At 32.8% G+C, this 23,661-nt stretch overlaps 2 protein-coding genes across 5 annotated transcripts in view; one reads left to right on the forward strand and one right to left on the reverse strand.

Moving 5' to 3' along the window:
• Positions 1 to 3,754: 3,754 nt before the first annotated feature.
• Positions 3,755 to 15,458, reverse strand: LOC123698541 (sorting nexin-27). Its single transcript, XM_045645201.1, has 9 exons — positions 15,190 to 15,458; positions 10,504 to 10,606; positions 9,875 to 10,148; positions 9,545 to 9,642; positions 9,052 to 9,298; positions 8,415 to 8,578; positions 7,886 to 8,057; positions 6,596 to 6,768; positions 3,755 to 5,108 (listed from the first exon to the last, which is right to left on the reverse strand). Exons 1-9 carry the CDS (start codon positions 15,456 to 15,458, stop codon positions 5,040 to 5,042), a joined length of 1,569 nt encoding a protein of 522 aa, XP_045501157.1. The 3' UTR covers positions 3,755 to 5,039.
• Positions 15,459 to 17,196: 1,738 nt separating this feature from the next.
• LOC123698475 (ATP-dependent Clp protease ATP-binding subunit clpX-like, mitochondrial) overlaps positions 17,197 to 23,661 on the forward strand; it is a 30,172-nt gene continuing 23,707 nt past the window's right edge. For all 4 annotated transcript variants that reach the window (XR_006752409.1, XM_045645117.1, XM_045645115.1 and 1 more), the window contains exon 1: positions 17,197 to 17,651. Coding sequence is in view for 3 of the 4 variants with exons in the window: in XM_045645117.1 (XP_045501073.1) it covers positions 17,579 to 17,651 (73 nt within the window). In the remaining variant the exon portion in view is untranslated. The remainder of the gene's footprint in view (positions 17,652 to 23,661) is intronic.

Below are 23,661 nucleotides of genomic sequence, written 5' to 3' on the forward strand. Positions count from 1 at the left end.
CCAAATTTAATTTAAATAATTGATAACTCTTTTACCGAATTGGTATCAGTTGATTACTCGGGATCTTTAATTTATGACAATAAACAAGAATTGATTTTTAACTTTTTTTTGTACTTGAAGCGATAAAAAATGGTTTTATGAGTTTTTTTTATCTTTATATCAGCTTTTTATATCGATTCCTGCAGTGGAAGCGTTTCTTTCACATATTACCTATTAGTAAATACATTGAAAATAATGAATCACTTACATTTAATACGATTGTATATTTTTCGTATGACATTAACTAGGTAAAAATCATAGATATTCAGCCATACAAATTCTATTTCCTGAATCGAAAACAAACACTTAATTATCCCTTAAGTACTATATTTAAAATTCCCGTCGAATTATGTAAAAAACTGCAATTTTCTATAAGCTTATATGAAATATACGACTTTACATCAATAAAACGTGATGAAAGGAAATTATTGGATAAAATATTATAATATTTGAGGATTATATGCGATTTTAATTATTATTATTACAGGCTTTACAATTAGTATAAGCACATTGAGGTGTGTAGCACACAAACATACAAACAATAACATACAATGAAAAACGATTTAGCACCGATTTACTGTCATGAATAATTTATTTAATAGTAAGAAATTATAACTTTGTTCACAATAACTATTCATATAAAAAGAAAAATTAAATAATTATTAAATTAAAACATGTAAACTATACAAAAAAAGAATCATTGAAGTATAAAAATTAAAAACATTAAAAAAAATTAAGCATGACAGTAAACCGCGCGCCAAACCAACCATAGACATAATGTTTTTCATCCGTTCGGATACTCGTACATAAATAAAATCTATCACAATACAATATAAACGTTATAGACTGTGTAAGCTGCGAATAACTGTTAATATAGCTGTCTTTAAGGCTACATTATTGCACGAATAAGGTTTCAACCTGGATATATATTATATTATGTATATATTATATAGTTTGCGCAAACTGGCACAAACGAAATTGCGCAAGCAACGCGGTGCGTCTAGGCGGGCTTAGAGTTTCATGGGATTTATTTATATTCATTTATTTGAAAAAAAAAAAAACAATAAGACTACATGTTGTTGACAACAAATGAATAAATAATGAAAAATAAAAAACACATTAAAAATAAATACTACAAAAAGCATTAATTACAAATCGGAATAAATAGAAAAAATATTAATGTATTCAATTCATTATTGGATATTTCAAGTGTTGCCATTTTTAATCGAGTTTATAAAGCCCACAAACTCTAAATAACTACATCAATAAAAACTACAAGAATCAATAGTTACAATAAAATGAGATTTTAAACCATACTATTACGTTTTGTTTTGGCTGCGATTGATACAAATATAGGGTATTTTAAACATTTAAAGAAAATACGTCATAATAATTAATAAATAAATGTTTCTTCAGACACCACTAAAAAAATAACCCGCCAAAATTATAAATTAATTACCGCATTACATCTTTCTTTCGTCTGTACTAATTAAAACACCAACAAAATCTACTTTGTTCTGCACAATGCATAGGCTAAAATGCAATTAAAAATGATTACCCTCATACAAAATCACCATTTTCAATAATAAATGTGAAATCCCATGTCCCCGTAGTGGGGTAAGGGGCAGATGCATTATACATCTGTTACTGATCGATTTTCTTTAGGGACAAGTAGGTGATCAGCCTTTTGTGTCCTGCCAGACCAAGACATTATTTTTTCTTCGTCTCCACTGGGAATCGAACCCAGGGCCCCTCGGTGCTACGCTCACGCGTCAACCACTGTACCAAAGAGACGGTCATTTTCAATAATAACAGAGTTAAAAAGAGTCGAGAAGAGATATCGCCAGGGCTCGGAAACCGGTTTAAATTCTTAACCGGTTTCGGTCATTGACCCCAAACCGAAATTGATTTAGGTTAAAGGTTGCACTTTACCGGTTTTTACCGGTTTATGCGAAATACCGGTTTTTCATTAATATTGGTTTTGGTGGTGAAAATTAACCGGTTAAAACCAAGTTACATAAGGATCCTCGGCCCCCGCTACCCTCGCTCGACGGGCCTGGACGTTGCGAAGTCATTTAGTTACAAAATTCTTAATCGCACTCAAGTTCGCAATTTTAGTTTATATTTGAAATTTGAATTTGATAACTAGATTTCCGCCCGCGGCTTCGCCCGCGTTTGCAAAGGAAAACCCGCATAGTTCCCGTTCCCGTGGGATTTCCGGGATAAAAACTATCCTATGTGTTAATCCAAGTTACCCTCTATATGTGTGCTAAACATCCATACATCCATACATGTATACTTACAGACTATATTTTAGAATAGAATATATTAGATACTGGCTTCCGCCCGCGACTCCGTCCGCGCGGAAAAATTAAGATTTATTTTTTTCTACGTATTTTTCCGGGATAAAAAGTATCCTATTTTATGCCCAGGATAATAAGGTATAATTATACCAAGTTTCATCGAAATCGAACCGTTAGTTTTCACGTGATGCCTGAACATACAGACAGACAAAAAATTTTTTAATCACATATTTGGGTTTGGTATCGATCCAGTAACACCCCCTGGTATTTATTTTTTCAATATTTTCAATGCACAGAATTGACCCTTCTACAGATTTATTATATGTATAGATATTAGATTCACTATATCTTGTGGCAAGCGTTAAAAATGAGGCAAAAATAATAAAGGAATTAACCGGTTAATTTGGGTGTCAAAACCGTTTGTGCAGAAGTAACCGGTAACCTTAATCATTTGGGTTACTTATAAACAGTTCACTTGTTTAACCGGTAAATGAAGGAACGATATATTTACCGGTATATAATCTAAATTAACCGCTCTTTTCAAACCGGTTCCGAGCCCTGGATATCGCAGCCAAAACGTATAAAACTAAGTACAACTGTCATGATAATATTACATCAATACTAATCTAACGAATAACGTGATATAAATATATTTATATACAATACAAGTAAAATAAACTATCACAAGCTATTTGAACTAATAAATACTGTACGCCAAATATATTATATCTTTTTAACGGTTTTAAATCGTCGGTTTATTGTCTACTAGTTAAAAAACTGAAAACTTCGTGAACAGAATTGCTTGTCTTAGATCCATAGACTTAAAACTCTATGTTCCTAAAGACATAGGTTTAAAAAAATCTATTGTTGTATGACAAGTTGTTGTTCCAATCAACCCACACTTGGCTAGTCAAAATAGGGTTTTAATTCTCAAAGAAGCAAATTAAATACAATAAAAATGGTCATAATAATTTATGACAATAATGAAATTAATTTTGTCATTCATCCAATAACATATGAGAAGGATAAACAGGTCATACACCAACAATATTGTATTTTAAAAGACAGATTACAAGCCCTTTCACTGTAACGCATAAAACGGATAATTTCATCACGACTCAAACTATAACATAATTTCATCATGACAAAGTCGAGCAATTACCTGACTCTCCTATTGACAGTTTGGAGCGTGTATAACGTATTAGTAATTACGTTATATTGCAATAAAACCACGATTTAAAACCGTTAAATTAATTTAAACAGCAGACTGAAAGCGTTTTGTAACAGGTGGTACAATGTCGTTATGGCACCGATAATTTTTTTGTATTTCATATTTTAATACTGCTATTAAAACCTGGTCTGTTTTAAATATATTATGTATTATACAGATTTTGAGACTGTTCATTTCCACGATTGCACTTAGAGTCGATTAAATTACTACTTGTGGTTGTTCTGTCGTCACTAAATAATGTTTTATCAATATCTTTATTAAAGAAAAAGTTAGAAGAAGTAAGTTCGGTTATACTTTAAATTAGCTGAATAACATAAATTTACATCTGATAATCATGCTATCTCTTTCATGTTCAATTGATGAGAGAGAGAGAGAGATTTAATGAAGACAGAAATACCACATTTGACAAACTATTTGTTAGCGCTTTTAGCAATAAAACAATTAATAATTAAAATTAAACAAGGATTCAAGATGGATATATAAAGATACAAAATTTAGCTAAATAGTGGATATTTAATTGACGCATATATCGTTATATGACAGTAAGTTTTCAACTTAATTTAAATTTCGCTAATTACACTAACGAGATATGTAATGTTAACAATAACAAGCAGACGACACATCTATTTATGTTATAACAATATTCACTACGTTTAATTTAAAATATTTTTATTTAAAAGTTAACACTAATAAACAAGCAATTTTGATGAGATCTTTCCCTAGTTCCGAAACGTATAATCTCTATAGAGACGTGTTACCTCGCCGGCGGTCGGCGGTCGACTGACGAATGTCGCGTGCTCATGCTCTTAATTCAACTTTAGACAAGGACAGAGTGACACGCGTGTAATGTATAAGAAAAGGATAGACAGTGAGTTATTTTTTACTTCTACCTTCTTGAACATTAAACTTTTTATTATACTAAAGTACCAACAGAAAGGTTATGTTTCGTTCTTTTTTCGATTAATTCGTAAAACTTTAAAAAAAATTCGCTAACTGCTTTGTTCGTTTACTATTTTAGCAGTATTCAGTATGGAAAAGGTGGCAGTATAATATGTATTTGTGACTGTTGGCACCACGTTGTTTCTTTGTGACGACTACTTCATTTACACTTAATATTAATAAATCCATATAAATAAGTTAAGTATATTACTCACCATTATACTATATATTTCGATATCGTTATCGTAAAAATTAAAAAAAAAAATCATTTTATAAAAAAGCTATTATAAGTACGAGTGGTGTACAGTTGTATAGTGAGCTAGCGAAAACATCAATTTGCAACCGTGTACATACATACATACATTTTTTTTAACAATTCACTTAAATAGGAATGATTGTTTTCCGTGAAAGTTTAATACTTTACGATTATACTTATAAAACGATATATAAAATAAATGACAATTAAACATTATATATAAATACTGAAACATTCAAGACGTGAGATGGTCTATCAAGTGTGGAGAGTTTTATTCGCCCGTGTCGACCCATTTCGCCTCTTCTGCTATTCTGTCCATGCAATTGCATAGGAATTGATACTGGAATAAAATGTAATAATTACGGTATTATTTCTTTGTCTATTAAAATACGCAAAGTGAAAATTGGGGAAGTATTTAAAACAGAAAAATACTGATGAAACAGTGCACATGCAAACATAAGACATGAAAGATGCTTTAACAGGTCAGGGAGCTATAACAGGTGCTTTTACAGGTCAGGGAGCTTTTATAGTTAATTTAACAGGTCAGGGAGCTTTTATAGGTTATTTTACACTTTTACAGAAACTTTAGCAGGTCAGGGAGCTGTAACAGGTATTTTATCGGGTAAGGGAGCTGGAACAGGTGCTTTTACAGTTCAGGGAGCTGTATCAGGTGCTTTAACAGGTCGTGGAGCTTTTACAGGTGATTTTACAGGTCAGGGAGCTTTTACAGGTGTTTTAACAGGTTAGGAAGCTGTAACAGGTATTTTATCAGGTCAGGGAGCTGTAACAGATGCTTGAACAAGTCAGGGAGCTTTTTCAGGTGCTTTAGCAGATCAGGGAGCTATAACAGGTGCTTTAACTGGTCTGGGAGCTTTTACAGGTGCTTAAACAGGTTAGAAAGCTTTTACATGTGCTTTAACAGGTCAGGGAGCTTTTACAGGTGCTTAAACAGGTTAGAAAGCTTTTACATGTGCTTTAACAGGTCAGGGAGCTTTTACAGGTGCTTTAACAGGTCAGAAAGCTTTTACATGTGCTTTAACAGGTCAGGGAGCTTTTACAGGTGCTTTAACAGGTCAGGGAGCTTTTACAGGTGCTTTAACAGGTCAGGGAGCTATAACAGATGCTTCAATCCATACTAATATTATAAATGCGAAATCTGTCTGTCTGTCTGTTACTCAATCACGCATAACTACTGAGCCAATTTGCATGAAATTTGGTATAGAGATATTTTGATACCCGAGAAAGGACATAGGCTACTTTTTACCCTGGGACATAGGATAGGTTTTATCCCGGAAATCCCACGGGAGCGGGAAATGTGCGGGTTTTTCTTTGACTGCGCGTCGATGCCGCGGGTGGAAAGCTAGTATGATATAATGGGGAATATTCATGTTTTTCTTTTTTGTCTTAAATTAATAGTTTACTATTTTATAACGTAGAAAAAAATATTAATGGGCTTCAAAATACTCTAGATATTTTTAAAAATGAAATTCAAAACTTTTTAAAAATTTAAGCAGTTCAAACGCCGCCATTGTGCGCGCGCTTTGCGTGACGTCACATGACACGTCCAGTGGGTGTTCACCTTAGTGTTTACTATGGAGTGATGAATACAATGTCGTATCAGATGACGTCACATTTCGTTCGAGCTGTGGTGGCGCGTTTTGGAAGTTTGAATTTCGCTCCCTTATTTTGCACTTTTTGAATATTATTTTAGGGGTTTAAATAATAAGTGAATAAAAAAAAATCCTTTTCATTATAATATTACGATAATAAGTATTCGAGAAAAAAATATTTTAGGCCATTTAAAATTTTATGCATATTCCCTATTACATAAGGCGTGTGCAGCAGCAGCGCGCGCGGCCGCTCCCGTGCGGCGCGGCGGTGCAGCAGCGCCGCGGCCGCCGCCTCGTCGTCCGCGCGCCACGACACCACCTCGCGCCACGAGACCGCCTCCTCGCCGCCGCTGCCGTCCTCCAAGGGGCCCAGCTGCAGCCCCGACCAGCCTGCAATTGAGTATTTGAATAAAAAAATTATTTTGTGCTAAATGGAAAGATTATATATTAGTTTTATAACAAAACTATTTTTTTTAATTTTTTTTTTGCAATAATTCAAAAGATATTTCAAAATAAAAATTAGTCTTTGACCGAAAGTCCAGTACCGAAAACACACCGACAACTCCCGAAGCGTCACCCGGACGCGTGTGACGTCATAATGTTAGTTTTCACACATTGCAGTTGATACAAAAACGTATACAACTAAAACATTTTGACGTCACATCTATGGTGACCAGTCATGGCGCGTTTATAGTCACGTGATTTTAATTTAAATTTCATCAATTTTTAATTGCTTATAATTAATTGAAAAACATTTTTTTTTGAGTTTTTTGCATTAAATATCAATATTATTAATAATAAAGTTTTAAAATACATGAAAAAAATCAATAATTTTTTTTATTCAAATACTCAATTAAGATGTAACTGGTTAGTTCACTAGTTCAACCAGCCCCCCTAGCCAAATGGCTTTCTGTTAGCGTAGCGTTCAATAGAATAGACTACGAATGTATGAAATTGACGTAAGCTGTAGACAAACGTATCTACAGCTTACGTCAATCTCATACATTCGTAGTCTATTCTATTGAACGCTACGCTAAAAGAAAACCACTTGACTAGGGGGGCAGTAGTTCAACCTGATGTTTGAGGTCACGCGGGCAGAATAGGTATACATAGAAATTCACAAAATTGTATAAATTTATAAAGAATAGAAAAAATTCGATCACGAGGCGGGACTCGAACCCGCATCCTTTCGCGCCATTCCGGGGCAGATGCCTGACCAATTCAGCCACTCGTGACCCGCCAGAGCAATCGAATTTATTCTATTCTTTCAGTTTTATGTGTCTAAGGGACACAGCGCGCGCCATCTATTGAGATGATTAACAACCATCTCAACCAATATGAAACACTTTTCAGTGAATACAATATTGTGACGATGGAACACGACCTTTTTTGTTGAAATTGATTATTTTTGCTTTTATGGAATTCAAATATAAATTTATTTATAAATATAATTTTATTTATAAATATAAATTTATAAAGCAATTTTTTTTTTATTGTTTATCTATACCCAGCGACAGCTGGCGCGCCGCGTGCGCGGGCGGGAAGGCGACGTGCCCGTAGCCGGGCAGCGAGCGCGCGAGGGCGAGGTAGTCGCGCGCGCGCCGCACGTCCTGCAGCGCCTTCAGCTGGTACAGCCGCGCGCCCGCCGAGCACACGCCGCGGTTCACGTCCTCCACCGCCTGCAACACGACCGGCCCACTTGGCGAGAGTCTACACGTAGCTTTATGCTTAGCAAGAGTGTACACATAGCTTTATACTGAGCGAGAGTGTACATGTCAATTAAGTAGGAAACAGTGGTGAAGCCAGATACTATACACGTTTTCATTGTTAAATAAAATAATTAAAAAAATATTACCCAAATAAGGCGTTTGGAATTAAAAATTTATCAACACAAACATAATAAAGTAAATACATTCAAATAAATTGGGATGGGGACTACAGCTCAAATTGAAAAAAATTGAACTACCCGAAAAAATATTCTCATTTTTACCCCAGTATCTATTTCCATATTAATTCCTATGAATATTAAACTTTACCTGCCAGAATATAAACTCCGCTGCCTTGGGGTCCTCCTCTATAACGGAGAGCTCGATGTGCGGGTTGAACAGCCACTTGCGCAGCGCGAGGCAGCTCGACGACGCGGTCGAGTAGTTCTGTATGTACAGGGAGTGGGGACACTCGTTCGGTTGTAGTTTGCGTTCTGGAATTGCATTTTAATGTTATAGATAATTTAATTGTACTTTTACATGAATATTAATTGTATATTGTAATAATAAATAAATTTGAAATTTGAATTGAGGATCAACCAAGTCCCGGAATGGTTGTCTGATAATAATCAGGACAATAACATAATTCAGGTCATCCAGAATTATTTATTATATTTTTTTTTCTATAATTTCTCTTATGCTTTACTGGAGCATATTAAATTATCATAGATAAGATATTAAAAATTTATGAAAATACAGCATACTATTTAAATTTTCGGTTTTTAAATTACTACGAATGCGTCGGTGTACACGCCCAAGTTTTAACGAATCCGAAACACTCCGATTTCAAACAAATAAGTACTTCTCTACACTACTCGATAAACTGATGTTCGCACACACGGCTCTGTACCCACCATCCACATAAATCAACTTAAACCGACCACAACACAATAAAAATGAAACTCACCAAAATTATATTCCACGATTTCAAATAGATAGAAGTACTTTTGCACACTACTGGATAGACCAATCTTCTCACAAACGGCTCTATACACATCGTCCGCATTAGTCGACTTTAGCACGGACACTGTGACCACAGCTTTATCTGGTAATAACACCTTGAGGTCTACAGGTGAAGGGTTGGAGGAATCGTCCGAATCCGTGAGGAATTCTTGAACAGCGTCCGATTCTGCTATCACGCGGACTGCGCATACCTGAAAGTTGTTTTAGACGGTGTTGTAAAAGTATCCACTTCCAAATAAATAAAGGATATTAATGACCAGTTGCACCACTAAGCTAAACAGAATTTTGAAAAGGGCTATAAATGTCAAACTGTAATGAATTCCGCTTTCATTGAGCTCTGTATTTCATTCGCAAAATAAAAGCTAAAAATTTTCATTTGCTATAGAAAATCAACCTGTGTTTCTGCTTATCGACTATCGAATTTATCAATCGTTTACCTTTTCTAAATACTGTTCTAAGCCCCTTCTTCTCGCGTCTAACTGTTGTTCGCTGAGTGTGAATGGCCATTTCCCGGGCAGTTTTGGGAAATTAAAACCTGCAATATGGGAAATATCTACATAAGTAATCTACAAATATCAACCTATTCTAACTATGTTTACTTGATGCACTGCAAAATATTATCCGGAAACTAGAATATTAACTCGAATTTCATTGACTCTTCTATTCTGTCCTACAAGTCATTACAAAATCAAGATTTATAACTTACCAGTTACCACGCCACACCATTTATTATTTAAATGACTATCACCATCACCCCCAATCCTTACCAAGAAACTCTTTCCTCAATATCTGATGTAGCGCCGCGAACTCCCTGTACCGGCGACTACAGAGATGCCTGCCTGCCATGTGGACATTGAAGGCCACATACGACCTGCCCGTATTGCGCTCCATTACCACCCTGTAGTCCGGTATGGACACTGGCAAGGATCTCTTGTCTGTGTAGTCGTAACGTTGGTAAACTGTCGCGCGTGAGTTGGCAGCGCCGCCGATAACGCCTATAGGCGCTGAGCCGTCGTCGCATGGCTCTAGACGCTCGGCCTCCTGGTGACAATATCATATTTGAGACCTAGCGTTCGTACTGGTATTGTATGGTATTGGTTTTGTATTTTTTAGCTGCTTAGCCGCTGGATACAGACTGCTGGAAATGTATTTCTAAAACCTAAAGTAGAGCCTCCAGCTGATTACAACTCTCTTTTTTAAAGTATTGATGGTGGAGGGCAAGAATGTATGAAAGGTTTATGTTTCGAAGGACCACGAGCGCAAAAATGTTGGACAACGATACTTATTTTTCTTTTCTTTATTATTCTAGATACCTATACTGATAACTGAATGTCTTATAATTACAATACCAGTAATAATAGTGGCATTTACAATACAAAGGAGTATTAGTTCATACCTTTTGTGTAACAGAAATGACAGTGAGCGTCAAACAGTCGCCGCCGGACTTGATGAGATCAACAACTTGTTTGTGTGTTGCACCTTCTACATTCACGCCATTGCTGTAAAGAAAAATTCTTTATTCATTAAAAATATTAAAACTGGGCTAATTCTGATAAGTGACTTACATTCAAATTCACTTTGTAGGAAGCTTAAGATATTAAATTTAATTTTTTATACTTGTAAGGCTTAACATAAAAATTTTAATCAAGATTGCTTTTTATATACTTCCAAAATAAAATACTGTATGTAAACATATTGTAATTACATAGTATAAGATTACTCATAAAATTATTATTCGTCAAAAATACGTCCTCTGTCATATAAATAGATAAATTATATTTTATAAAATAGACAAAGATAAAGCACATCGAATTCCGGACATGCCACAATCACATCCTTCGACCTTAAGCTTATCTTATGTAATCCTGCTCTAAATAAATGGATAACACAATTCTATTGTGTGCGGGATATTTATAGCTGTTTATCTAACCGCGTCATAATTACATTTATTGTGTACGATATTCTAATGCTTTATACTATTTTAGTTGGTATAAAAGAATAGTTTAGACTTTAGGTGTAATAATTTGAAAGAAAAATTTATGTTGAGAAAAGTAATAGGCAGTTCAAGACCAAATCAAATATTCATTGTTATAATAACATTCCTACTACTATTTTAACTCCAAACCATTAAAGACTGAATTTTAAAACTATGGAGTAGATAGAATGATCCTGAAGAAAAAAAATGTGTGCGTGTACTACTGTACACACGTAATTAGTGAAACTTCTTTATGACCTTATTTTTCAAAAAATAATTTACTATACTATGCAACTTTAATACGTCGAATCACGCGTGGTAGGGATAAGAAAAAGATGGCGCGTAACGGAAAAATGTCACGCGTAACGAAAAAATGTTACACTAAATTTTTTTCCAACCCCGATAAAGAAGTTTCACTTCAACAAGATTTTTTTTCAAGCAACAATGCTGTTTTTGTTCACAGGATTTATATTTTAACTCTATCTATAGATGATATCATAATTCATAACATTCACGTTATTACTTTTTTAAGTAACAAAACTGTATATTATATATTATTATATTACGATCATTCGTATATTTTTCTTAGTTTATATAATACTCAGAAAATCACTGTATCACAAAATTGTCTCGCCTCCTACAATTAGTAGCTTGTCTGTGAGGAAATCTGTACAATTCACATGTCCTATCTGTTAATTCCCATCTAATTACAGCCAATCATACATCTGGTTCATGATATTTAAATACTTTACAATTTTTATGAAACAAAGCATACCTATATTCATAAGCAGACAAACTGTAGTAGTAAGTGTCTATGATCATGATCGAAAATAATTTATATTCCATTGTGTTGCTATTCCTCAATTCTTACTTATTATTGTATATTTGTTAAAGATAATAATGGCCTATTTAATCAACAAACAAAATGCAACCACACACAAATTATCTACAGTACATATACAAGGATATAAATATTTTTTTTATAAAAAACCTCATCAAACGTAGCATAGTCTTAAAGCCTACATACATACAGTCAGACATGGGAAGCAATTTTGCTGCATACTATGTAGTGATTTAAATCATATATTTTTATTAATAAAATTATTGTATGTTATACACACCTCACTAACGCTACAGTTTGCCCCGGCCCTTCCAGATCATATATTTCAAAGCCAGTATTATCACAATAATAGAAACAGTAACGAAAATCGCCTCTCCCACCTCTTTGGAGAGACATCTTGATTCATTACCACACAATCAATTTAAAACTACGCAATTTATTAATTATTAATAATAACACATGATTAGAATGCACACACACTTAGATCACTGACACTAATAACTATGAGAAATATCAACATTTAGTATAAAAAACTACGAAAACTAATTAAAATCAAAAAGCACACCAAATTTTCAACACACTACATTCCTTTATATCCACACAGGTCGTTCCAACAGGACTCGACAATCAATTAAATATAAACAAAACAAATTCAACAAATGAGTGAACTTTATTACGACGTTCACCCACTCACACAAAATATCATTAAGAACAACGAAATTGACATAAGATAAACATGTGTTAATATGACGAAATAATTATAAACTATTGCAATATATTTACTTGGTAATTATCAGGGATGTTTCTGTTAATGCAACCGTTATAGAAACTAAAACATTCTTATAAGATTCCAATATGATTTTGCTGTGAGTCAACTCAAATGATATAAAACTGATATTATTGTCTAGGCAGAATTGGTGCATATAGACTGTGAAAAACCAGACAGAATATCAGAGAATTAATCAAATATAACTAATCATAATTCTTCTACCTTAAAGTGTTATTTTTTTGTAACTACATACTCATAATAATGATAATGAACTTTGAATTGATAAGTACATTAAATCAAGTCAGTAAAAACAGCCATTTATTAAAAAAAATGTTCAGAATGATATTAATCACTACATAGTATAAAACAAAGTCGCTTTCTCTGTCCCTATGCCTCTTTGTATGCTTAAATCTTCAAAACAACGGTTTTTGATGCGGTTTTTTTAATAGCTAGAGTGATTCGAGAGGAAGGTTTTAGTATATGACTTTTGACTATTAGATTTTAGATAAAGCGGGCGAAGCCGCGGGCGGAAAGACTACAGACCTACATATTTAATAAGATCTAATACCTTGTATAACTATATTATAGCAGCTCATTTTGATAATAGATAGTTTAATACAAAGCTAATTACAAGGTTACACAACAATACATATATATTATGGTAAATTTACAACTCAATGTGTTTCTATAATTATTTAACAATTTATATGTTCATGTGAAATCACAGAACAAATAATATACATAATATGTTACCATTTACCTTATGTTCAACTATCCATATTTATACAATGTAACGTATTGATTTTAACTCTTTGCATTGTTTTGCAAATGCACAGTCCATAACACGAGTCTACAATTTCTAGCACTGATAACAAATTAAATAGGTTACTAGATCATTAATAGCGCTAGATTAAATATCCAATGCGTATATAAGTGCATAAGGTCAATAAGTTCTAAATATTTACTAGACAACTAGATATGTCTCACTTCACGTTCTTTGTGGGAATTGATGATAAGTATATTGTTTTGTTCTAGTTATTATTATGCAATATTATTTTGAAATTGTAGTTTCGACACTCAATTTCTGTTATGATTTTTTGTCTATAATAGGAAATCCCAAACAGTAACGTAGCCTTTAAATTCTTTCACTAGTAGAAAATAACATTATTCCTGAATGGGAATGGATGAGAGGCACTAAACGTGTGCTAGCTGCAAATGTACTAACTAGCTGCTCCGCGCGGTTTCTATAACCTTCCTTGATAAATGGGCTATCTAACACCGAAAGAATTTTTCAAATCAGACCAGTAGTTTCCGAGATTAGCGCGTTCAAACAAACAAACTCTTCAGCTTTATAATAACTATTATAGTATAGATGTGTGCTGCATCTTAAAAAAAAACTGAGATTGAAATAAAGATTTTTTTGCTCATCTCTTGGTGTGTACATGGTATCTGTGCTCCACCAGTCAAATATTTTAATCTATTCTGATAATGACTTATTTTAAAAAGATTTAATATATATCAAACACAAATAATACAAATGAATTGGATAGAATTACAACATTTAGGTCATGGTATAATATGTAGGTGTTGGATATCAACATAATATTATTATGTGTAATATTTTGTAAACTACTTTAAAAGTAGGCATGACTTGATATTTTTAAAAGAACATAAGTTTTTTACAATAATATTTATTTATAAACATATTTTATATATTTTGGAAGATTTAATTTATGAGTTTTTCTATTTTACTTTATGTAAGTAAATAATTACAGTTATGTCCAATTTTCAAAACAATTGTTTGTTTTAAAACTTGATATATAACTTTAAATTTAAATACAGGTCTATATGCAATTATCAAATAAGAAATCGTCAGAACCGTTACAAATTACATAAAAATTAAACAATTGTTTTTTATAAGTATTAATTTTATACCATACATATTATGTAAGCTATTAAATAGTAAATAAGTCTAAAATAAATACAAAGAAAAAAAAACAGTTGCAATAAAGCAAAAAACATGATCTATTCCGGTAATCATGTAACAGAATTGTATAACATTAACAAGTTTATGTAACATACAGTGCCCAAATAAATTGTGCGTTTTATTACATTAATTTTTAACCTGAACAACCAGTATTTGGTTTGTTTATCTCTTTAAAAAATATAGACAGGAGGTGGTCAATCAAATATTGTTTAGCCACACAAACTTTCGATTAAATTAATAATTCTAAATAAATAGTTTGAAGAATAATAATTGGATTCATTTTAGAAGAAGTTTCACACATATGAATGCTTCCTAAACCAGCCTACAAAAACTGGTTTATGATTCATTACTTGTCTAGACAGCATTTGCTTTTTATAATAATAATATTATTATTGTATTCTGTATCATGCTACGCCCGGCAGGACGACAGCAAAGCAAACAAGTGGTAAACTCTTAAAAAAATTACCATACTGACTAAAACTATTGAAAATCTTATCGGAAGGTACTTACACTTCTAGTATCCTATCTCCTTTTCGTATCCCAGCTTGTTCCGCTGCTCCCTGCTCGAGAACAGCGCTGACGTGCTGCAAAGGAGCATAAAGTTCACCATTGATCGACCTCAACTGCCCACCCTCAGAAACTTGACCGCGGACATTAAAACCAAAACCTGTCTCTGTTTTGTAAATAGTAACGCGACGGGGGCCATTGCTTGGCGTTAAATTCTTATTATTTCGTTCAGGCCTAACAATACTGTTATTATCAGTTTCTGTCTCGGCCATTTTGGACAACTGATTGCACAGACTGCATGAGATAACGTCCTCTTTTTCACAGATAAAAAATCACTTTACTAAAAGATTTGGTAAAAATTACAGAAACAGAATGGAAAATATTACCTATGATTTTCCTAAATGGGGTTTGAAATAAAATTTATTACAAAGCAATAATTTTAATTTTAGGTAATACGTATTAAAACACAATGAACCTAATTAAACTAAAAGGGACAAAAAATTGGGTATTTGTGTCTTTGTCTTATGCATTTGTTACGGTATTTTCGCTCTCTTTCTTGTGTAAGTGAGAAAGGTATCGTCATTGGGTCTATTAGTTACTCTGTCTACGGTCTGTACAGAGATTTTTTTTTGTGTTGCAATGTGTGCAAAAATATGCTAGTGTGTCAATTTTGTAATAGTTTGAGTTTGTAAAGACCTAAGTAAAGACACAAATTATTTCTGTGAATGTGTGATTGTGTTTCATAAAGGTTTCATAGAATGAGTTACCCTCTCCGCACAAAAATCGGCAGAAAATTTAGTTAGAACATTTGCCAGCGTACTCCATCCATTAGGTACTGTGATCCATGTAGGTAATGATCTAAGGTTGAAAAGTAGGATTTTAATAAATAAGCACTCTCAGAACAATTGATTTATTTAATAAATGAAACGATACCAATTTAAATTTCGCGCTGTTTATGTATGATGTGCGCATGCCTTAATGCTCTAAGGCGCATGCGCAGGTTTTAATTTATAATTTTAATAAAATAAATAATTTAACAAATTCAATGATGGACCTAACGGACCTAACGATAAAAAATACGATTTTGATAAAATTCGCCAATTTAGCTATGGATGAGGTGCTAAAGTGTAATTTTTTTAAACCCAAAATTAAAAAAAAAATAATTTATAAAAAAACTAAAGGGGACCTAACGAAAAAATTGTGGGACCTTAAAGGACCTAACGGAGACCTATCGATCAAGGTCATTTTCGACCAAAAATTCCATTGATGGGGTGCTAAAGTGTATTTTTTTAATACCCAATATTTAAAAAATTATTTAAAAAAAACTAAAGGGAACGTAAAATTGTGGGACCTTAAAGGACCTAACGGAGACCTGTCGATCAAGGTCATTTTCGACCCAAAATTCCAATGATGGGGTGCTAAGTTTGCGTTGGTTAAGTTACCAGAGGGCTATTTTTACTCATCTCATGTTGCATTTTGCAAGGGCAAGCTGCTGTTTAATGAAATTATTATGTAGCTTAATGTATTAGCAATTAAATAGGTCTATTTATTAATTTTATAATATCTCATCACTCTCTTTAACTAGTTCGGAACACTCTAAATTACCTGAACATAAAATTTATAAAAATATTTAACAATTCCTATTTTAAATTTTAAACGAATAAGAACAAAACAATTATGTAGGTATTTAATTATACTGGAAAGTAAAACGATAAATTAAATAAGTTTTATTAAGGTTTTGTGGTTTTGGTTCATCGTTGTTAAAAATTGAATTTATATGGACAAAGTTTCTTCTCATAAAAAAAAGAAAAATAATTGAAAAGCTTTATTTTTTAATCTAACTAATAATTATGCTTTATGTAATGAAATTATGAAACTATTCTAGGTAAAAAGTGTTTTCAGTTGGTTTCACAGTATGATAGAGAATGTTTCTAAATAAAAATGCACCCGGTGTGGTAAAACAGTAATTTAGTTCAAATATAAACTTCTAGATGGCATAATAATCGCAGTACCGAAACAACGTGGTACTGGTTGAAGAAAAATTTCACACATCAAAATCAGCTGTGAATATCAGTATGGCCGCTCATCTAGCAAAAAAATAAAATTTGATTTTTATTTTATTTTATTTTCAAAACTTGCGCAAAAAATAGGAAAGTACAGCAAAAGTGTTTGCATTTTAGTTGTGTTTTATTTAACTAGTGTCGGTGTTGATGTTGACTAAAAGTGTTGCGTCATGACAGAATAGCCTCTCACTGACAAACAAATACAATAAAAAATTGTATCCACGGATTACGGCAAACTTGTAGCATTTCCATTACATTCGTGTTTCGTTTTGGCTTGTTTAACGCGGGCTGATGTGAATCGTGCACGTAGAATTTGAAAACGCAAGATCATGACTAGCATTCGTCTAAGTTTCATTTCTGTGGGCAGAATCGCGGTGAGGAGAAATTCGCAGTTGACATCGGGTGAGTTGATTCAAGTTTTTATATTCTAAATTGGCTGTTTTCCAACAAAGTACGTCGCAATTTCGATACTCGTGTAAATGATGTTTGATAATAATACGTCATGCATAAAACGCGTATTTGCTATTTCGCTTACGATGTTCGATAAATATTCAATGTTTTAGATGATAGTTAGCAATCCCAGCGGTGTCGAGGTTCCATCAGAAGGTCAATAGCATTTAAATTGTATAACATGACATTGAAATGTAAGGTTTTTTAATAAATGCACACGAAATGTTGTAAGATTCGTCAAAATCAAATGAATATTGTTAATTATCACATTTTCATATCGTAAACATCAGGTTTACTGGTAGCTTGTTGTAAACAACAACTTGGAACGCTTCGTGTGGATATGTAATGAATTATGCAGTAAAAATACAGGATGTTTTGGTGGAACCAATTAGTGATTCCTAAATTAGTAACTGTCAAATTTGTTATGCACCAATTCTTATTAGACTATTTGGTTGTACAAAACAATGCATTAGTGCTAATGAAGTTGTTATATTCCTTTTTAGAAATCTATACTAATATTATAAAGCTGAAGAGTTTGTTTGTTTGTTTGAACGCGCTAATCTCTGGAACTACTGGTCCGATTTGAAAAATTCTTTTGGTGTTAGATAGCTCATTTATCGAGGAAGGCTATAAGGTATATATCATCACGCTACCACCAACAGGAGTGGAGCCACAGGGGTGAAACCGCGCAGAGCAGCTAGTTGCAAATATATCTAACCAGTTTAAATGTGAATATTAGTTAAATGAGTACCAATTTCTTTTAAATATGTAATACTTGTATACGTAGTATATTATTATTAGTCTGTGGTAATACATACTTACCTTATTTTTTTAATAACCTAATATACATTTACAATTGTCTCAGATTGAATTATATGCAATCAAGGTTTTGAATGAAGGCGGCTTTGTTATTGTTGTCAAAAATATCCTATGTCCTAACTCAGGTCTTAAAATATATTTTTTAAGTTCAATGATTAAAGCATGGAAAAGATACGAGTTGACAGAATTACTTTTGCATTTATAAAGACAGACAGTTATTTTCTCATTTTTCATATTTGTAGAGCTTTTGAGTTTTGATCCAAAGTCTCCTAATCAAAAGCCTTATTTCTTTATCCTTTACCCAAAAATATGACTTTATAGAGGAAGGTAAGACCAACCTAAGACCAACAGGAGCACAGCAATGCGGGTGAAACCGCGGGGCACAGCTAGTTTGATATAAAGTATATTATGTTCCTACTATATTATTAAAATTTCTTATTTTCACATATCCTAGTTTGATTATTGTTTTTTTGTTGTTCAACTGCGATGGGCACTGCCTATCAGTGAAACAAATAAATCTTCATTAAAATCAATTCAGACTTTCTTGAGTTATTTAAAAACTCAAGAAAAGCTGTTTACTATTAAATATACGTATATAAATAATATAATAAAAGTTCATTTATTTTAACTTATATGGCAAAACATTAAGGTGATTAATATTTGATTTAGTTTACCGTCAACTAAATAGTTATACTCCCTATTTTTTTTTCAAGTCGGCTTATTAATTTTGCACATAGCAATAAGCAAATAATTGTTGTTCTAATCTGAATTTATTCAGGTCAAATAATAATCAGGTTCGTTAAACTTATTGTTTAATTTTCAGTGCGGGTCAAAGCTCTACTAATTGTTTGTGATAATAGTTTTTATGAAATTTCTTTTTATCTATTATAAATATTGGCTTATCTTTACTTCTTTATTTGTGTTATTCAAGTTTTTTTCTATCAAAAGCATTCCAATCACAGAACAGTAAGAACATAATAGAAGTGCTATAATGTCATAATTAGTATGAAAACCAGTGTCGCCAAACCCACACATTTAAACCGATAGTTATACAGTACACTACAAGTAAACTATGCCTTTGATTGGACAGCTTAATTTGAGTAAAAACTGACTTAGGTTATAAATTCAGCATTTCAATATGTACCCTAACGAACCAAGTTACGGTTTATTTTAGTATAACATCCCTAGGTATATTAGCTGTTTTGTTTCTCTTTGCTCAGAAATTCCAAATTCGAAAACATTCAGCTATTCCACAACAGAGGGCGTTGGTTTTCAATACATATAACTTTGAACCTCAACACATAAAGATAAGGTTGAAATTTGTGTCACTCTAAATTAATGACATTAACTTGACATTAACCTGATGCTATGCTCTAAGGGATGTCAGCCTTGTTATCGATAATTCACAAATAAATATATTTTTGTGCATTTTTTTTTTCTTTCTATTATATGAGTATAGGATAATGTGTCACATTTTGGAGTATGTTTATTACTACTAAGTACGTCTTTTCATATTATTATATTTAAATAAAAAACGGAATAGAATAGTATAAATCTATATTTACAAAACAAACAGAAAATATGCATTATTTTAAATCTTGGAACTGCCGTAGGTTTGATGTATCGGTGGCCTTTGTTAGACTGCTCATTGCTGTTCGGCATCCAGTTAACTCGTCACGTTGCATTTATTATCCATTTCTCTTTTAAATTAGGCTCTTTCGAAAATCTATAAATAAATAGGACAAATGAAAGCTAAGGAAAAATAGAATAAAATTTAATATTTATAATGTTTGTCTTTTCTAAAGTATCGATACTGTCGAAATGCGCCACATGCATCACTAATCCGACATTCGTTTGTTTATTGCAATAATATTCCAGAAAGTCTTGTTTGCTGTTCAATCTATATTAGTACTTATTTCTTATGGATTAAGGTTCATTTTGACTTAATATTTTTATAAATTTTTGACAAATTACGACAAGCGAAGTTGTTACATAAAATATATTTAAAATAAATTAAAATAAGACTTACCGATGGTATGAAATGCCTCGATTGCTGATATTATTTCGTCTGCTATCATTTTTCCACTCTAATACCGAACAACACGCTCTTAATAATGAATAAATATGGAAATAAGGTTTGACAGTTGACAACCGACTCGAATATTTTTCTGCGCACAACTGAGAGCGAGTTAGGTGATCTTACCTTACTAGTGACACGTGGGCCACGCCCACATCGCACTTCTATTATGTTCTTACTGTTCTGTGATTCCAATATTTCAAAGAATATGTCAATGACTGGAGAACCTGTTAAAAAAATTGTTACTGAGTATTTTTTTTTAATTTTGTTTTACAAAACTGATCAAACTAGGGATATTGAGTATTTTATCCTATTCTTCAATTCCTGTTTTTTTTATTTCGTCCATATAAATTCATTGTATCTGGGCTACATTCTTCTTAAACTAACATGTTAGGGAACAACATACTATGGGAGGAAACATTTACCACTGATTCGGAAAACAGTAACTATGACGAAGAGCCGGCAAGAAACTCCATAGTGGCTCCTTTTATTTAAAATCATGTCAAATGTAAAAATGTTGTATAAAATATGGTGATGTCTTTCATAATATTGTTACATATTTAAACATAAACAACATCTACAAAACCGGCTTGGATCCAGTTTTGCTATTAATAACATAAAGCCACTAATTTTTATTTTTTGTTATGCAGTTACTCGAGTCAGATACACAACATTCAATTTACTTTGACGACGCGGTTGGCGCAGTGGTAAACTAACTGCCTACTGAGCCGACGGTCCCGGGTTCGATCCCCGGTCAGGGCAAATATTTGTGTGATGAACTCAATTATTTGTTCTTGGGTCTGGGTGTTATTATCTATATATATGTATTTATTAAATATTATATTTATCGTCGCCTAGTACCCACAACACAAGCCTTAATTGAGCTTACTGTGGGACTAGGTCGATTTGTGTAATAATGTCCTGTAATATTTATTTATATTTATTTATTTATTTACTAAAATAACTACACTCGTGAAATAAATGCCAATTTAATTAATAATTATATGTATAATGTAATTAAACGATAATTGTTATTGTGTTCTAGCTGACACATTCAACTTTGTTTATCGTCAAAAAGGAATTTAAAAAAAATCCATTTTTGCAACATTTTTCATTGATGATTTCCGCTAATAACCAATTGTAATATAGGAGGTGGTTCAGGTTCTTTGCTGGTCTTTAAGTAACATATACACTCTTTTTTTGAAGACCTCAACTGTGTCATTAACCGCTCGCTTTGCTTTTACTTCCTTAATAAATTAATGGTCTTCACAAATAATAGTTTTACTCAAACCAGATGTTCCTGATATTAACTTAAACAAACAAACTAGCCTTAGCTTTACAATATTAGTATAGAAAATACTATTTTTCTCTATTTCTATCTCCTAGAGCATACTGCATAGTGTCTAGTGCTACTCGAAATTTGCCGCCATGACCGAAATACGTTAATATGTCATGATCACATGATAAGCGGCGAAGTTAACCGTGCTGTACGCGTGAACTCTACATAATGTTCCGAAATAGTTATGTAAATAATAACAATAAAGATATAACGCAGTTTAGTAGCAATACGTTAAAGATCACTTATTTATAGGTGGCTATACAAGTTTTGGGATATTGATAGTTGATATTACATGCGTGTACGTCCATTTTTTGTCCTTTTTGAGCTATCTGTAAGTATTTGACCCGATTGTCGATGTCGGAAGAGTTATTAATGTTAATAAGAAGTTTCACATTCGCCGAACATGTTATTAACAACAATCACAACAATTAACAACAAAATATAATAATTTGATTACTAGAATGTTCGTGAGTGTTGAAACAACGAATTACTTACGAGACGATCCGCTCCGTATTGATATAATATAGAATTCAACTTTCATATCTATACATATAATAAATCTGTAGAAGGGTCAATTCTGTACATTGAAAATATTGAAAAAATAACTAGCAGGGGGTGTTACTGGATCGATACCAAACCCAAATATGTGATTAAAAAAATTTTTGTCTGTCTGTCTGTCTGTCTGTCTGTCTGTCTGTCTGTCTGTATGTGAAGACATCACGTGAAAACTACCGGTTCGATTTCGATGAAACTGGTATAATTATACCTTATTATCCTGGGCGTAAAATAGGATACTTTTTATCCTGGAAAAATACGTAGAAAAAAAATTAATCTCAATTTTTCAGTTATCCATAGGCGTTGTTCTGTAGTAGGTACCGCGAACACACGTTGCGTATTATTATAGACCTAGCCGTATTTGGGTCCAATAGATATTTATAAGATGTCATTGTCCGAGTTACTCAAAATGGAGAAATAAACCATCCACGCAAAGACCGACATCCGCGCGGACGGAGTCGCGGGCGGAAGCTAGTAATAAATACTATCATTATTATTGTCTAAAGTGTTCAGAGTCCAGTGCACAGGGTTGTTTACCTTCAATCTCGTCATTGAGATTGGATAAAATACGTCAATCAAAATGCTCAAAGAAAAAAAATGGACTGTTGAGACGATATAATAAATTGAGACGCTAGTAAAAGCTCTGATTTGAGGGTCAAAAGCAATACGTCAATTACGTCACTTAGACTTCTAAGGTCTTAGTTTGTAATATTTCATGCAGAAATTTTAAAGACGTTTTGTGTGAAATCTATAGAGTACTTGCAATATGCATGTAAAGACCACCATGTATTTAGGTCACGGTAACACCTTCAAAAATGATTCCCTTATGTCTTATAAAAATCTTCTATCATGTCATGCAACGGATTACCTACTCTGTAGTTTTAGTGCAATAATCCCAATCGCGAAATATAACCAACAGCACAACATTTATGCAGTTTGTTTCCGAAAGCAACCTTGAAGGCATACCCAGCCGAAATAGGTCAAGACAATATGAATATGGGGTAACAATTATGATGTCTCACCAAGAACCTGATTTTCAAGGTACACGCGAGGTCAGTAAACAATAAAGGCCGGAACATTAAAATATGCACATGTCGGTGACCCGATTTCTTTGAACGATACTTTTTCGGTATAATACTAATTATACCGAAAAAGTATCGTTCAAAGAAATC

The sequence above is a fragment of the Colias croceus genome, chromosome 16 (assembly GCF_905220415.1).
Source record: "Colias croceus chromosome 16, ilColCroc2.1".
In the NCBI taxonomy this organism is placed as follows: Eukaryota; Metazoa; Arthropoda; class Insecta; order Lepidoptera; family Pieridae; genus Colias; species Colias croceus.

Excerpts from the sequence above, each read along its gene's own strand:
- LOC123698541 (XM_045645201.1), bottom strand. The coding sequence starts at position 15,458 with ATGGCCGAGACAGAAACTGATAATAACAGTATTGTTAGGCCTGAACGA. Across the intron at positions 10,149-10,503 it reads TCATTTCTGTTACACAAAAG|GAGGCCGAGCGTCTAGAGCC; the intron begins GTATGAACTAAT and ends TATTGTCACCAG. Across the intron at positions 9,643-9,874 it reads ATTGAGGAAAGAGTTTCTTG|GTTTTAATTTCCCAAAACTG; the intron begins GTAAGGATTGGG and ends CCCATATTGCAG.